This window comes from Opisthocomus hoazin, chromosome 1 (genome assembly GCF_030867145.1).
Source record: "Opisthocomus hoazin isolate bOpiHoa1 chromosome 1, bOpiHoa1.hap1, whole genome shotgun sequence".
In the NCBI taxonomy this organism is placed as follows: Eukaryota; Metazoa; Chordata; class Aves; order Opisthocomiformes; family Opisthocomidae; genus Opisthocomus; species Opisthocomus hoazin.
In genome coordinates this window covers 151,956,847-151,974,234 of record NC_134414.1, presented here as the reverse complement: position 1 = coordinate 151,974,234, position 17,388 = coordinate 151,956,847, and the positions used below count along the sequence as shown (strand labels likewise).

The following is a 17,388-nucleotide window of genomic DNA, read 5'->3' as shown; positions in this document are numbered from 1 at the left end:
GCCGAGAAAGGAAGATGAGCAATTTGGAAGTATGCTGGAGCAATGACATGTGCCTTATCCTGGAAGAGCAAGGCCAGGCATGCCAGTTATGCCGTTATAGTGTGTGCTCTGACCAGTCACAAGGGAGGGTCAGGGCCATAAAAAGCAGCCTAAAATTGTGGCTGTGTGTGTAGAAATGACAGCTGAGTTGCCCAGTGGGTGTTACCGGACATACCAGTGCCATTTTTCCTTCGTTCTGTACGCAGCATCATGGAAAAATGGATTAACTCAGACTCTGATCGTTACAGCAAAATGACCTTAAAAAAGAACGGAACAAGAGAAGCTGAGATCTGCTGGGTTGCTTGTGCAGTGGAAACTGGCATGAACAGAAACCTCAAGTTCAGCAAGGCAATGAGAAAGCAAATCTGCCCTGAAATGTCTTATGTTTTACTAGCATGTTTCCTTTGATCAGTTAATGTAAAAGATGGCATTGTACAGAATTTGACTGTGACAATGAAAAAGAGTGAACAAAGTGCGTTTAAAGAAAAAAAAATCACGCAGGAGCCAAATACAGAAGTGTGGAGGTAAGCAGGTGCAAAACCACCAACTTGGTTTTAAAGAACGGTTTGGTGGAGAGACAGTTTTGTGCTTGGAGGTAGCAAGAAATAGCCAATGCTGGATGTCCTAAGCTTGTAAAATTGGTGGAGTTGCGGAAGGGGTCTTACCTGAATGTGCCTGCAGTGAGAAACAGACCCTGTGAATATCTGACATATGTGAGGTTATGGGGCGGGAGCTTGCTTTGACTGGGCAGCGAGATCCTTACAGTACAAGAAGTATGATACCAGAGAAATACTGGTCCAAAATGAGCTAAAACAACTAATTATGGTCACATCTTTGTGTGAAAAATGTCTATTATTTGTACTGAGCATCTCTGCAGCACAAAAGGAAAATATCTTAGTAACCTGTTTTGTATCTTGAAAAACTTGGAGGCAAAAGACACAGAAGGAAGGAACAGAATGGGCAGTCAACATATTTTTGTTAGTGAAGGGATTGCTTCAATAAGACTTTGCTTACACTTGCAATCAGATACGGAGTTTATAACAGGGCTTTGCATATTCAGTGTGCTGAGCAGCCACTCCCTGACTAATCCTCAGAGTAGGTCTGTGAGGTAGGAGGGGTTGGTATCACCTCAGCTGCGCAGATGACCCTCGGACAGGCAGAAGCTGCTGGAAACTGCCAGAATTAGGAACTGGTGGTGCAGACGCATGACGTCTGGGGATGAAGGCACAGTTCTTGGTTGCGTTGAAAAAAACCTCATTGTAATCAAAGCCTCCTGTAGATCCTTCTTTTAATGAATGACTGCAGTGGGGAATTGAAGGAAGGAGAGCACCTAGTATCCTAATGTCCATGTTCCCATTCCAGCCTTGCGTTATGGTACCGATGATCATAGTCATCCTTTGTGGACCCACTAGCTTGGCATTTCTAGGTGACCGCAACTGTGTCTAACTGTTCACAAGCTGTAGCTGTTAGTAGAGGCAAGTCTTGAAATAACAGCTCTATGGGTGAGTCTTTATCATCTTCTGTTAGGGTAAATGCTAGCAGAGCAGGAACAGCCAAAAGTCTGGAGTGCAGGGTGTTTCACATGTGTGTGACCAGAGCAGTAATGCCAGCATCTCCTGCTGTGGGTGTAGCTGTAATTGCACCGTCCTTAATGCAGTTGCTTCTTGGGAGCCGATCTGCTGTGATCTGTCACACCTCCTGCGTAAAGCGCTGCCGAGCGTGACAGAGGAGATCTGTCACATCAAGACACGTGTCACTGTCTTTCCCTTCAGCAGCCTCGTGGCAGCGAGTCGTAGCCAGGTACAACCGTCCAGGTTTGCCGCCGAGCAGAGGCAGAGCCGTGGCTCATAAACCAGTAGGTGAACTTGGGTTGTTTAAACCCTCTGCTTTGCTGCTACTCCCAGGCAAGGGCTTCTGTCTCGGCCTCTCGCTGCGAGGCTGGGACCCTCGCTTCTCATCTTGTCCCCAGCTCTCTGCCTCGCTTGCAGTTCTTCTGTCCTGTTGATCCAGGGGCTTGCAAAAAGTCACTCGCTTCGTGCCCCGTGCCTGTCCGCTGAGTGCTGTCACACATGGCAGAGGCGAGGTGCTGGGTCCAGTAACAGTCAGCCAACGTTTGTGCTTGGAGCCAGGTTCCCCAAGTGCATCAGCCTGGCAGAGGTAACCCTGAAGACCCCTTTTTCCGTACAGGAAGGCGTTTTGGAAGCGGACTCTGAGAAGGAGAGCTCTGACTCTTCCCTCCCTCTTGGGCACCGTCCACTGACACCCCTGCCTCCTTTCCTGATACCCTCCCAGTCCTTCTCCCTTCAAGCACCTCTGTTGCTCTTAGCTTTCCTGAACTACACTGACCATGCCGGATCGTATGCTTTGCTATCGCCTGTAGTGACTTTTTTGTAAGCGCAGCGGTGTGCTGCGTGCCAAGTCCATATTTAGGTGAGTTTGATGGGCTACGTCGGAAGTTACGACTGAGCACCACCTGTGAGGCTGAACTGGAGGAACTCTGCTGTATCTCACTGAACTTGGGAGAGGTGGGATGTTTATGGGCTTGTTTATGCCCCGCTGATCAAAGTGTGGTGCAGGTAATGGGAAAGAGAGCGAGCCCCGTCTTGGATTTCATTTAACTGGTGGCTGTAGCTTCCCAGGGGAAGTTTCTTATTCATGCTGAAGTATGCACAACCTCATTTAGAATATAACTTGCACGCTTGCGTAGGTTGGTGGATGCGAGTGCACTGAGGACTTTGCATTCCTCAGCTGGAGCTGGCACTATTCTGTGATCGAGTCATAAAAGAGGTAAAGGAAATGGTATCGGGTCTGTATGACACTGTTAGTCACAATGACTGTTAGGAGTTCAATTGCCTCATGCTCTGGTTTCTCACTAGCACACTGAAGTCATGAGCTTGGGGTGAATTTCAGGCAGGGGAGTGAAATCAAGTCTTTGTGTGTCTCCATCTGGTGGGGTGGGACCTGGGAGGGGAGAGAGAGAGGTGGTTTTACGTGCCACAGGGTTGAGGAAAAGGAAGCCGTAGGCCAGTCAAGTCTCAGGGCTGATGTCTTCAAAGACTGCCAAAGGGCAATTTCAGGATTTTAATTGCTCAGCTAATATCTGAAGAGCCATGGAGCCATCAAGGAGTACTGTTTTAGGCAATCTTGAAGGGTGGTGGTGGGAAGCAGACTCTGCCCCCTCATTCGTATGCAGAAGAATGAAAATGGAGGGAGGAAGTATTCAGATATCTGGAATTGTTCCTTATTCATTGAAACTCATTCAATTATTAAAATGGGAAAAATACTGTAAGTAGTACATTGTGGAAATGCTAGTGATATTTCTGAGCTGGTATAAAATCCATGGTTTAAAGTAATACAGACTTGGAGCTGTACTGCACATGAAAGTATGAGGGCATAATTTTGGCGATTGACAAATAAGGAGAAATATTGCTGAAATAGAGAATACCAGTAGTGTTGATCTAGCTGTGCTGTTTCTTAATTTTTTTTCAGGTTGTACCTGTAGGGCTCCACTTTTTTATTTTTTTTTAATTTTTATAATATGCTGTGTTAATTACCGTATTAGGAACTAATGCTAAATCTTAACTACATCATCTGTGAGCTTTAATTACGACTATAAACTTTGAAATAAGGTAGCGGTAATTGGTGAAGCTAGTTCTAAAAAAGCATTTCATAAGATTGATGTCTATCAGTTACACAATTTAAAACCCTGATTTATATAACTGTTCACCACTCAATCCGAAAGACAAACTCACAGAAATGCCTTCCCCTCCCCTTCCATTTGAGTATTTCCGTGCTAGACTTTGCAGAGGGTTTGAGGGGGTTTCCAGGGCTTTCCCTGGCATCTCCTTGTTGCTATTACTTGTTTTCAGAGTTGCTGACAGGGGGCTGGCTCCTTCGAGTTGATCTGCCTGCCATGCAATGTCCTTTTACGCCCAGTCCTGTGCTGAGGAGAGAAAGGCTGTCTTTGGGTTCGTGGGCACCGTAGAGTTGGTGGCAACAACGAGACAAGGAAGCGTTAAACCCTGAGATAAGGGCTCCTGTGGAAATGGTTGTAAATCTGATTAGAATATACGGCTTCCCGTAGCGCCCGCTTCTGACCTGGAAGGGTAGGAAACGTGTTACTGGCAGAGGGCCGGTACCGAAAATGTGAAATTTCCCCGCTCCGTCGCTTCGGCTCCGCGTGGGCTGGCCGGGCGCGCCGGTTTCCACCTCCGCAGCGCTCGGCAGTCCCACTTACTGCTTTGGGGTTGTTTTTTTTTTGAGTTTAGTAAGAGGAAATCCAGTGTTGCGTACATCTGTGTCACACCTTCACGGCCGCTCGCGTCGCTCTGCTTCTGGGTTGTTTTTTTGGCTTGAGAACTCCCTGAGCTGGCTCACCCATGACCACACGCGCGCTGGCACGTGGGAGAAGATGGCAGCAGCCTGGGTGGATATTGCCTTAATCTTTCAGGGCGCCGCATCAAGTCTTAATCGAAATTTATTAGGACCTGGTTCCAGGTGGGGTCGGGTGGTCTGTACAGCCAGCAGCAGCAGAAGGAATTGAAGGAGCTCTGCAGCTTTTTAGGACTGGGCCATAAACAGATGAACTTTGCCAAACATCTGCAATACCTAAATCGGGCCTGTCGAATTTGATTATTCATCTTTGTTAATCCAGTTATACCACAGCATATTTCTCTGACGGTCTTTTAGTTTCTGGTAGCTCACGTAGCTCGCTGGATCAGGTCTGCATACTCTGCGAAGGAGTTCAGTGTCATCAGTCCCCACTGCTGAAAGCCAGTAACCAGGCAGAGGGGGAAGAGGGGGTTCGCTTGCTCTCGTTCGTCCCAAGTTAAGGCTTAACATCTTGGTTTGAAAAATGAAGATAAACTCAGACAGCAAGGTCTAATTTTTGAGCCATACTTTGTTTTTCAGGCCTTTTCCACACCCATTAAAGGCCAGACGTGCATTTTTCTTAATTGTAAGCCGAAATTCTCACATAACCACATGATTCTAGGAAGTGGGACTACATGAAAAACAGAAAATGTTGTGATGCGCACAGTAAACCTACGCCAGCTGGCCACGCAGGCGCTATACTGTGAGTAACAACAAGTTTTCCGTGTGTTTGCATTAGTACCTTCCTATTCAGCACCCACACAATTCCTGTGGCTTTGGGTGTGTGAAGCTATTTTTCCATGGGGAGAGGGAAGGGGTCCTTGCTGGGGCTTTCCCACATTTACATTTCTTATAACATTTTATTTATGCCTAATACTTTTTGCTCCTAATAGCAAACATGTATCGCTGTACTAGTTAGCTTCTTCGATCTAAGTACACCAATTGAATTTCCAAGAAAGAATTGTTTGTTCCCTGAGAAGTTGGGTTAGGGGAGGGTCGTACCAAAATCTGTTTTCCCCACACGCCTCCCTACAGCCCTTTTGGATGGATCCTTTTTTTTTTTTCTCTTTAGCTGCCGTTTTCAGTACAAAGCTGCATCATTATTGCAGTATTGCCAAGTACTTTTGATAATGATACGAGTCTCACAACATTTTTTTTCACATTTTTTTATAAATCTCATTGCTGAAGTCATAAGGTAATTAAGAATTCTGTGGGGAGCTAAGGCTGAAAGCATGCGTTCTAAAAGCACAAAATGAGGACAAATGCGTTCAGGATTTTGGGGTTTTTTGTTATTGCTGTCTCATGGTATGTTGATACCAACAATTTTTTATTGTTCTGTCCAGTTGATGGAACTAACAATATTGAATATCTGGAGTTATTCCAGACCCGTCTGGACAAAGGTCCTGTGCAGCCTGCTGTAGGTGACCCTGCTTCGGCAGGGGGGTTGGACTGGGTGACCCACAGAGGTCCCTTCCAACCCCGAACGCTCTGTGATTCTGTGAAGCCAGCTACGTGGTACAGGTTTTTGCTGTAGGTACAGCTGTTGCGGCTCCTGAAGTTGTGCTGGTGGAAGTCGTTGGCATGGTGTGACATACAAGTGCAGTTTTGTTGGTGGTTGAGGAATTGTTTTGGTTGCGTAGGATATGCTTTTATTGATACAAAAGCAGCATTTTTGCCAGTATAGTTATGGCTGGGCATATTTTGCTGTACAGCTTGTCAGTCATCCCATATTGCTAAAATCTCCCAACTGTGTCTTCTGTCCAGTAGGGCTCTGACAGCCATGGATAACAGCAGCAAGAAATCCGACGGTTTTCAAGGTGGAATTTGATCTGCCTGTGAAAGAGGCTGTGTTACGTGTTTGCCAAGAACGTCAGACAGGGTCACTTCAGAGGCCCTTTCTGCAGGGGAGGACAGTTTGTCCCAGTCCACTTCGCTGAATGTTGTTCGTCCTTATCTGTCTGTAGCTGAACTGTGCTCAGGACTGCTGCAGGTAACGTGACAGCAGCCGTGCTCAGCCATGGTTCCACCGTGCACTCTGACCAAAGCCAAGCTTTCAAGTGTATTTCCAAGCCCTTTGATGCTTTAATGGCATTTGCATCTGTCAAAATGGTTTGGTGCAAACATTAGTATTCTTTAATCTGAGACTCAAAAACAGCGGTGTGGGATTCTGGCTCATGCTCCTGCAGCATAGTAGGAGACGGCGAAATTTCTGCTGCTAACTGGAGAGTCTCTCCCGTCTAGGTCCTGAATCACTGTGTCTACAGAGAAACTGGGAACTCCTCTAGCTTGTAGCGAACCCGCTGTCCAGGAACACGTATAGCATACTGCTAGCAGCCAGCACCGCGTGAAAAAAATCACAGCACGCATCTCGGGAGGCCTTTCCTCCTTTCGTGCCCCGGAGGATTCTGTCAGTCGTCTCTCCATCCCCAGAGTCTGCAGAGGGACCTGCACAGAGCAGCTTGCAGCGACTCTGTACATTGCTTTCACTGAGGGAATCCTTCCTCTGTCCACCCAGTAGTGTCAGCAGTCTTTCTACTAAGCTACAGCAGCGAGAACCATACGCCGTTCTTGCTTGCTCTCGTACTAGAAGATTGCAGAATATCAAGGCTTATCCGTGGCTTTTATGAATATAAAACTTCAGCTCTGCTTGATATACAGGTGACCCCATTTTATTTTAAGGCTGAATCATTTTTATTGCATCTCTGGGAAGTGCAATGTGCAATCCAAGCCGCGGTCTTCACTTGCTGTTTAGCAAATGTTCAGTAGCAATTCCCAAGGTGAAATTTTGTTCTGCCCAAAATGCTGTTTCTTTGGTGCCTTTTTTTTTTTGTTAGTGTTAAGTATTATAATCTACTTAAATGGAAGAAAAGGTAGGAAAGGTAACCATATTTTTTTTCTCTCAATTAGTGAATCATTAGATAATTAATAGGTTCAGTGTATCTTGAGTGTGCCTACCACTAGTGACAGCTAGTGAGATGCTACCGGGAGCGTTAAAACTCGGGCAGACGGGCTGCATCGTGTGACTGACGGCGAGGTCTCCTTCGCTGCTCCCAGCTCAGCAGCAGCTTCCCAGGAGATCGGGTGCTGCTGACAGGTTTGGTTTTTTCCTCCCCTGCCTGAAGCACTCGAGGCGGCTCTTGGTTCCGAGAATACCGACAGCACGTAGACCGTTTCGCGCTGCTGTAGACGCTCCGTTGTTTTGTCACGCACCTTTTTAGATTGCTTTTCTTATTCTTTACGTCCTTTCCTACAGCAGGCTCCACCTGCCCTCCGAAACCTCAGAGCTGTCTCTGCGTAACACCGTTTCCCTCCTTCACGCCGATCTCCGGTGCCCTGCGTAATCCCTTGCTGACCTGCGGAGCTTTGACCCCGCTCCTGCACCCCTCTGGAGGTCCCTCTGCCCGAGCCACTGCGCCGATGCCCGGCCTTGGCCCTGCCATCACGGGAGCGCCCGCGCGGCCGGCCGCTTGGGAAGGCCTTGGTTTTAGTAAGGAGCTCGGTGTCCTTGGCCGCGCCGCTCGAAGGTGGCTGTGGACGGCTTTCTCCTCTGACAGCAGCTCTCGGTGGGAAGGAGCGGAGCCCCTGGTGTCCTGCCCGGCAGGCACCGGCTCTGGCACGGGGCGGGGGGATGGCGCGCAGCGAGCTAGGTCTCTCCCACGTTTTGGAGGAGGAGGAGGATCTCAGGGCTTCACTTAATTCTCTGCTTCCTTGTTTCCTGGCTAGCTGAAGGGCTTGTCTGTACTTGACAGCACTTGTTATTTCTCCTTTCTTGTTTGTTGGAGGAGGGAGGGAGGGAAGGTGAGTTACTTTCTATTTAAAACCAGAAGTGTTTGTCATCTCCATCCAGGTGAATTAACCCACAGTGGAAGGAAGTATGGGATTCACACTGCCTTTTGTACTCTGGGAAAGCTGCGATGGTGCATGCGTCCATCCCCAGGAATTGCTTTGGCCACTCGTGCTTCAACCTGAAGTTCAACAAGGGCAAGTGCAGGGTCCTGCACCTGGGGAGGAACAACCCCATGCACCAGTACAGGCTCGGGGCGCACCTGCTGGAGAGCAGCTCTGTGGAGAGGGACCTGGGTGTCCTGGTGGACGACAGGTTGACCATGAGCCAGCAGTGTGCCCTGGCTGCCAAGAAGGCCAGTGGGATCCTGGGATGCATCAGGAGGAGTGTGGCCAGCAGGTCGAGGGAGGTTCTTCTTCCCCTCTACTCTGCCCTAGTGAGGCCCCATCTGGAGTACCGTGTCCAGTTCTGGGCTCCCCAGTTCAAGAAAGATGAGGAGCTACTGGAGAGAGTCCAGCGGAGGGCTACGAGGATGGTGAGGGGACTGGAGCATCTCTCCTACGGGGAAAGGCTGAGGGAGCTGGGCTTGTTCAGCCTGAAGAAGAGAAGGCTGAGAGGGGACCTAATAAATGCTTATAAATATCTGCAGGGTGGGTGTCAGGAGGATGGGGCCAGACTCTTTTCAGTGGTGCCCAGCGACAGGACAAGGGGCAATGGGCACAAACTGAAGTACAGGAAGTACTTCACTCTGAGGGTGATGGAGCCCTGGCACAGGCTGCCCAGGGAGGTTGTGGAGTCTCCTTCTCTGGAGATATTCAAGCCCCGCCTGGATGCAGTCCTGTGCAGCCTGCTGTAGGTGACCCTGCTTCGGCAGGGGGTTGGACTGGATGACCCACAGAGGTCCTTTCCAACCCCCAACATGCTGTGATTCCGCTGCCCTCCCATCTTGCGTAGCTGGGCTCCTCCCTCGCCCTTCTTCCCTCAAATTTTGTGTTCCCTGCTGCAGTGTGGCCAAGCACTGCCCCTCTGTTTTCGTGCCGACGTGCAGCCAGCCGCACCCTCTGACGGCTCCAGCTCGCAGTGAGTTTGTGCACCCAGAATCACCTACGAGTTCGACGGTAGCTGCTTCCCACCGCTGCGTGTGCGTGAGCTGAAGTCTCGGATTTCCAGGCCCTCTTGGGAGAAGAGTATGGCTAGCTTTATCTAAACAGGGGCCATCAGAGCACCTCACTCGAGAAGTACCATTGGAGCAGAGGGGGAGATGGCACGCTCAGCTTCTGATCCAGAGAGGCATGAAAGACCAGTGAGCCCCAGCAGCGGTAGCGGTGAGGTTTCTGGGAGAGTTTGTGTAGCCTGCTAGAAGTTGGCCGTTGCCAGACAGGCTCCTGGATGCTTGTCTGTCACGTCATTGGCGTGACTGCAGATGCCAATGGACAGCATGCTTTGGCTCACCCGGCTCCTGGGGGTCTCCTGGGCCCTTCTGTGGTGGAGAGGGCCAAGCTGACCTGTAGTGGGACCATATCACAGCAGTGCTCCACAGTGTCTCCCAGTAACTACTAGGCTTCTGTATGTAGCTCCTCCATATGTGAAGGTTACAGGTGCAGGCAGTCTTTGTATTTTCTGTCCCGTCTCCACGGAGTCCTTACTGCGGAGACGTCCGCGTCTTTCACAGCAGCGCACCAGCCTTCGAGCAGGAGCTGAACTGTTTCCCTGACTGGATGCATAAATCCTCCCCCGCTGTCTCGGCAGAGGGTTTGCCTGTCCCTCCTCCTGCATCACTTCTCAGAGCTGTTCCCTTGCTCTCCCTGAGGTGTGCAAAACACCTGGCAGTAATATCATGAGACAAATCTCACTTGACAGCTTCCAGCGTTGATCTGCTTGCACCTCCCTCTACCCTGTCTCCAAGGAACATCGTGGAACTGGTCCAAATGCAGCTTTAAACTTGTCCTTTCACCTGTCCAAATCCCTTGCAACAGAGCCAGGGAAGCTGGGTCTTTGAGCTTAGTGAGAGGAAATCCAGTGTTGTGTGCATCTGTAGCAGCACAGCGAGCAAGGGTTCTTTCCCTCACAGAGTGCGGGCTGGAGTTTGAGGAAGAACTTCTTCCCTCTGAGGGTGACGGAGCCCTGGCACAGGCTGCCCAGGGAGGCTGTGGAGTCTCCTTCTCTGGAGATGTTCAAGACCCGCCTGGACAAGGTCCTGTGCAGCCTGCTGTAGGTGACCCTGCTTCAGCAGGAGGGTTGGACTGGGTGACCCACAGAGGTCCCTTCCAAGCCGTACTATTCTGTGATTCTGTGATCTTGCTGTTCAGACCTTTATGGGCCATCCTGTCTTTAGTAGTATGAAGCCTTCCTTAGCCTTCAGCTTGTGTCCAAGACCAGCTGTCTCCCTAAACTGTCTGCTCCTGGGGAGCCCGTTTTTGAACACTGCCTGTGCCAGCTGTGAGAAGTAGTACTTCTCTAGTCATGTAGCAGGGGACACTCAAGTTGGATAGCTGGCAGAGCTGAGAGCGGTGCAGCACAGCAGTGATCTGATGTGGTCGTGGAACCGTGGTTAAAGGAGGGGTAGGCGTACCTGTTGGGGACAACCTAAGGGAAGTCGATGCTGCCTTGGACAAGGTGGCTGCTCACAAGTGGATGACCCTGCTACTTCTGTGCTCCGCCAAGCTCTCTTGTTTCCGTGCGGTGCTTCTTCCCCATAGTTCTGTGCCTTCCCATGTGCAGCAGTTTCAGGAGACCGTTTGGCAGCCCCAAAGTAGCTTCCTGTAAACTGACAGCAGTAAGGCCCGGCAGAAGCCCCGTGGGAACTCTCTGAATGGACACATCTCTCTGAAACATAGCGTTTGTGGAAATTAGAACTGTTTACGATGACTACCTACCTGGGGGGAAGGGGGACCCAAATTTGCTGAATAATCCCAGTTTTGCCCTTGGTTTGTAAGGATGATCATCTTTTCAATATAAACAAAAAATCAAAGATCACATGAGAAAAAATACGTGGGAACAAAGTTAACTGATGAGTTAACTCATTTTTTCCCCCATTTTTTAAAAAGCTAGAAGATGATGACAATCCCCATGATGAAGGTGTAGTAGTGCTTCAGTTCTAACTCCAGAGCACGGGCTCCTTGCTTATGAGCAGGTGTTCTCTTTCACCTGACGCAAGGAAAAACAGGTGATAAACCAGCTTTCAGGTCAGGCATGCCCTGGCCATGGGAGTTAACTGGGACAATTAGTGCAGATGTAATCATGCCCTTATTGCTTTTACTTTCTGTGTGGGATCAGAAAAAGTTACTTGTGACTACAGAGCCACTCCAGCACAAGGAAATCGCCCTTGATCTCAAAGATTTCTCTTTTCATGCAGAGACTTTCTGTTCTCTGCAAGTCTCCCAGGTTGAAATTGTCACACACCCCCCTCCCCCACAACAGCAGCTGAAATCCTGGAAAAAATTGCTATTTTTAAATTGTAGGGAAATTAGAAATGCCAGACACACAAAAAAAAGGTGTTTGGTTGTCTGTTTTGAGCAAGAAAAGGATTTTTTTTTTTTTTTTTTTAATGAGCTTTGTGAGCAGTTCAGAGCCAGGCCTTGGGTTTTTTTTTTGCCACTAAACAGCTAGCGGGCTTTCACCTGAAGAAATGTGGAATGGTTTCTCTGACCAAAAGATGCAGGAATACGCATTCGTGTCTGGAAACTTTGACATCTGTAAGATAGGATGAAGGAGGAGAACGCTGAAGCTTTATTCAGGGGGAAGTCTGACTGTGGCTGCACATTGCAGCAGATCCTTCAGAGCTAAATTACAAGCTCTGGTGTGACTGCAGGGGTATCGGTGTATGTGAAGCAGGCCAAAACAGCCATTTATAAGCCATTTCTGGTAAGCTTAGGATAGGGAATAGAGAAGACAGGCTGGAACACTAGAGAAACTGTCCCAAAGGCAGAAGAAAAGGGAGAGGAGCCACTGACGTTAGTCTCTTTCTCATGTCTTTTAAGGTAGGGATTGAAAGATAAAAGCGGTGAATCAGATTCTGCCATCATTTTCACAGACATTCCCCAAATGTACATTCCCTAGTGCTTTGTCATGTCTGAACTTCAAATGCAATAATGGATGGGAAATTCCACCATATCCTTTGGGAAACTGTCCAACAATCCTGAGATGACTTCCCTCCCACCCCCAAAAGAGGAGACTAAATGATGATATAATTTCTCTTTGTGGTCTGTAGATAGGTCCACGCACACCAGAGTTATTCCTCTCAACCTATGTGGCTTACAGCCTTCAAATATCTCGTGTCTTGTGTCATGTCCTAATTACCTGTTAATCAAATCCTTACATTCCCATGTCTTGTTAATCAATTCCTGTCATCAGCTGCAATAAGGCCCTGCGTTGCACATACATACACAGAGATCTGTGAAGAAACCCATCAGCTCCAAAGTACAGGCCTTTCCCTGTTGAAATCAAAGATCTTTAAGACTCAGCTAGCTACTGAAAGAGGTAATGAGTATTCATCCACCATGCCCCGCAAAAATTAATGGAGATTTTGATGGTTTTCTTGTTCTCTGAATGCTTTCTGGTATCCCCTGTTGGCTTTGAGATAGCTAGCCGTGGCCAACGCTTTTCACAAGTTGCACTGCAGCCTTTACACAGAGATTAGCATCTCTGCTCTTTGACGAAAGTCACTTTCTGGATTTGCATGTAAAACTAAAAAAAAAACACTAGTAGTTTTATTTTGGCGTTGCTCTCATACTGCAAGCTTACATCAGGTGTTTGCCTGCCCTCAGTCTTGCTATTTGTTTCTTAGTTCTAATCACCCACTAAGTACGTATTTTTGTGGTGTTTTTTGTGATTTTTTTCTCCTCAGCTGCATTAGTACTTGTTTTTAAAGGTCTCTTAAGCTAATTAGATCCACCGTCTCATTCTGTAGTAGTAACAGAAAAATGCATTTTTCTTTAGCAGGATGTGTCGCTGATGGAGTCTGAAGAAACCAGTGAGGGAGGTACCACTCCCCCAGAAGCCAGTGGGGAAGCTCGGGATTCTGCAGCAGTCGGAAGGCAGCATCATGCCCTTCACGCATCAGCCAAGATGAGCACCAGCCCGTCTGACTCTGCGAAGGGAGCAGAGCTCAGCACTCCTGAGGACTGCCTTTCAGCTCCAGGGGAAGCAGCAGAGATGCTGGGCAGACCCTCTAACCCTGTGAAAAATGTGCCAGCAGGACTGGAGCAGCAGCAAGGTGATGCAGAGCCTCAAAAGGGACTCTCAAAATTGGAAGGAGACATGCTTTTAGAGGAGGGTGGACTGAATTGTTCTCTGAAACTTAAGCAAGTAGAGCTGGTTGACCTGGAAAGCAACCAGGACTCTTCCTCTCTCAGCACAGCCCAGGATGGGCCAGCCCCTGGCAATGATGTCCTGCAGGCTGTGGACCTCAGCACTGAGTTTCCTCAGTGCCAGGCAGAACTGGCTTTTCATGGCTCAGACCCTCAGGCCCAGCATCCAAAAGCTCCTTTGGCTGATGCCACTTCCTCTCAGAGAGACACACCTAAATGCTTCTTGGTATGTAAAACCGTTTCAGAGGGGCATTATAAGGCTGAGCCGTTTCGGGATAAGATCTCCATGGATTCTTTGCAGGAGGTTGATACTGGTGCAGAGCAGAAGCAAAGCAGTAAAAAAGTGGCACAAGCAACTGATGAGCAACCTACCTCAGAGGAAGGAGTAGAGGATGTGGCTAAACCTTACACTTCTGAAGATGCTAAGGAAAGCATAAGAGCACTCCAGGGTTCAGAAGAGAGTACAGAGTCTTCCTCTTCCCATCAGTTGTCTTCCACCTTAACAGATGACAGCCAAATAAGTTCACTACAAGTGGAAGGAAGCATCTCAGCTAGTGAAACAAAGAATAGCAACATGGTCAAAGACCAGAGAACTATAATGTTTCTGAAAGAAAACTCATCGACTCCAAAATGCCTTCATCTTGAAGATGATCAGAGAAAAACAGAGGGCAGACCTGCCTTTCCAGCAGAGAGTGCCTTCCAAGTAAAGGATACTGCTAAAAAAATTGAAGCGAATACTCCACAGCGTAAGGAACCAGCACAGGAGGAGGCAGTGTCTGAATTTCAGCAGGAAGAAGAGAAGCAAGAGTGTGAAGAGCAGAATCTGCCAGAAGAAGGACAATCTTCGGAGCCCAAAGATCAGAAAAACAAGGAACAAAATGAGCAGGAACAACTGCAGACGGAAGAGCTCAAACTGGAGGCTCTGTCATCAGCCTTTGGGTCAGAGGTATCTTCTGTTCCCAGGCATAATGTGGGCTTCTGTGGTTTGGAGAATGTCTTCTTGGCTGAACAAACAGGATCAGCATTTCTTTCTGGGGAACCTGTCTCTGTGGATCAGCATCCTGGTGAGAATGTGCTGCTGAAAGCTCATGTCACAGACGCAGGTTCTGGATGTCAGCCACCCGCTGTCAGCCCTCTGTCCTCAAATGACCTGAACCCAGTGGGTGAAACTCCAGTGGTGCCTTCACACACATGCCATATCTCTGACCGGGCAGAAGACCTAGAAGACTCTGGCCGCTTTTCCATTGGTGGTCAGGATATTGGAGAAGCTGACTGGGATGACAGGACAAGACTGGGCGGGGAGGATGAGCACAGTGATGGGCATGGAAATGCTGTCCAGAGGTTTGATGAAAGAGACGCATCACTCCATGGAGAAGTGGCAGCACCTTCTAGTGTGGAGAACCCCGAGGCTTCTGTTCCAGTGCACCCTTCCTCTGGTACCAAGAACTTGGAGCCACCTGATCCCATAGATCCTCATGCCATTACAGAAAATATGGGAAAAGCTGAGATTCAGGACTTCATTCCAGCTTCACCCTCAGAGCTTGCCTCTGTGGCTTCAACGTCTGGCCCACAGCAAGAAGGTGCTGGTGGAGCAGCCTCTGGGACCCCTAAGGACTGTCCTGGGGCCAGCCTGAACAAACTGCTAGGCTCTGTAGAGAAGCCAGCCAACCAAGCCGCTTCTGTACAAGTGCGGCACCCAACGTCAGGGGAAACTGCTGTTGTGAGTACTGATCCAGGGGAGGCCAACGCTCCTCCTGAACTCCTTACTTCTGAGGAAGGCTTTCATGAAGACCTTAGTGGCCCGTCTTCTTTCTCTGTAATATACACGAGCTGTCTTCCTCTAGAGGGGAGCCTTCCTGAGGATAGGAGGACTGTGGCTATTGCTGCAGGGCCTCTGGAACCACCCCAGACACCAGGCAGGACTTCCACTCCCCTGAACCACCCAGAGACAATTCGGCAAAACCCCCCAGAAAAGAGGGCTATTATCCAAGGAAAGGAAACAGGAGCGAATGTGGATCATGAAGCACAACAAATGCTTTTACTTGATCAGTCTGACTGCAGTTTAAACCAAAAAGAGCCTGGATCCAGAATCTCCAGTGTCCTGAGCACCCTGACTTGGCCCTTTGAAGAAGATATGGTCCTTGCTGTGAACGAACAAGAACAATCTCTGTCCCCTGCGTCCCACTCTAGCCTACCTCTGGTGTCTGAGCCTGATGCCAAACAGCTTCCCCATCCTCCTTCCCATGTCCAAAGTCCCAGTCAAGCTCAGGCCCCTGCACTTAATGCAAATCACCTTGCCCAGCCTCCAGCCCTTGAACGTTACCAGCCACTGGTGGTTGTACCCTGCTCCAGGCAACATCGCAGCTCTGGTACGAACAATAACAAGTTACTAGCCATCCACCCTACTATAAGCCATCCTTCCCAGACTGCTGCCTCTGTGTCTGATTCTAACACTGTGGCCTCCGCTTCTGATGGAGAAGATGTAGTAGAGAAAGATGACCTTGTTCCAGTAACTAGAGAGTGGGATCTCAGTGACTCAGGTACCCACGATACTGAGACTTCTAATGACTCGGGGGTCAGTTTGTTGGCCAAAAGCTTTTCTGCTGTTGGAAATGAAACGTTGGCTGGCTGCTCTGACACCAGCCCTGAAACAGCAGACCAGCACATGGGTATACAGTGTGGAAAATACTCACCTGACCATGCTTCTTGGCCCTCGCTGGAAGGCCTGGTAACATCCACAGACTCCAAGAGCGGAGACTCTGCACAGCCACTTCCAATGCTAGCATTCACCAATCCAATCCACTTCCTCCAGCTCAGCCCTCCATCACCACCAACCACCAGAACGACCTTCCAAGAAGAGGAGGTCTCAGTGGAGCTGCCATGGGAGCAACAGGCAGGCATCTTTGGTGTGGACACAAGGAACATCCAAGCTGCATTGGCAATCACAGAGAAAACAGAAGGTGAGAGGAGGGTCAAGCAAAGGCTGGAAGGAGAAGGAAGAGAATACCACTTGGTAGCTCAGCAAAAGGAGGAAATGCCCAGACATTCACCCTTGGAAAAATCATCGAGCTGGCCAGACAAAAAACCCATCAGGTTAGCGGCACAGGAGCTGGCAGCCAGTCAAGAAAACCCAATTAAACGCAGAGTAAAAAGCAAGGACTGGCACCGCCAGGGCCTGAAGAGGACATCAGTACCACCAGACATCTTGCAGGGTGAGTCCTCTCCTCCGTTCCACAGCCCCCCTCCCCCAGCCCGCTGCAGATACCAAAAACGTACAATTAAATTCAATAGGCGGTGTGACAGAGAGGCGTGAGAGCGGAGAGCTCGACATTGCTCGCATGCCTTTCTGGTCATACTCCTCAGTCCAGCTGCATTGCCCCCTCGCTTTCCTTCCCCAGGCTCCCCTCTCCCAGCTCTACCCCAGCTCCTCTTTTCTGCCCCGTAAGCAGTGCGTCCTCTTGAGGGCTGAGCTTTGGGGCTCAGGCCCCTCATTTCACACCAACGCCGGCAGCAGAGAGCTTATCCCGCTTCACGGAGCCCTCACCCCTCGGTTTCGCTTCCACTTTCTCCTCTTGTCCTTTCTCCACGTTTAATGATCTGTCGCCCTGACTCAGTCACACGGGCTGTTTTGGCCTACCTGCAGGGACGAGTTTCTTGATGGGGCTCAGTTCTGAGCTTCTGCTCGTCACCTCTGCTGCCATCACACGGCCGTTGTATTTTGCAGCCGGTTTCCAAGCAGTAAGGTGAACGCCTGCACACACCCTCAGTAGCCCGTATCTGTCACGGCATGTTTTAGTTCCCTGTTTATTTGCCACCTCCCTTTATTTTGCAACTGACACCTTTAGGTTCCAATCTGACCTTCTGAAAGAGATGATCTAACTGAGA

The 17,388-nt window shown here is 49.2% G+C and overlaps 1 protein-coding gene across 2 annotated transcripts in view; it reads left to right on the top strand.

Annotated features, from left to right (window-relative positions):
• The window catches only part of ARHGEF5 (Rho guanine nucleotide exchange factor 5), a 37,342-nt gene that overhangs the window by 6,969 nt on the left and 12,985 nt on the right, over positions 1–17,388 (top strand). Inside the window, exon 2 of one of the 2 annotated variants that reach the window (XM_075441835.1) lies at positions 13,133–16,715. In XM_075441835.1, the coding sequence (XP_075297950.1) occupies positions 13,148–16,715 (3,568 nt within the window). In that variant the 5' untranslated portion in view covers positions 13,133–13,147. The remainder of the gene's footprint in view (positions 1–13,132; positions 16,716–17,388) is intronic. The other variant, XM_075441844.1, reaches the window with a different exon arrangement.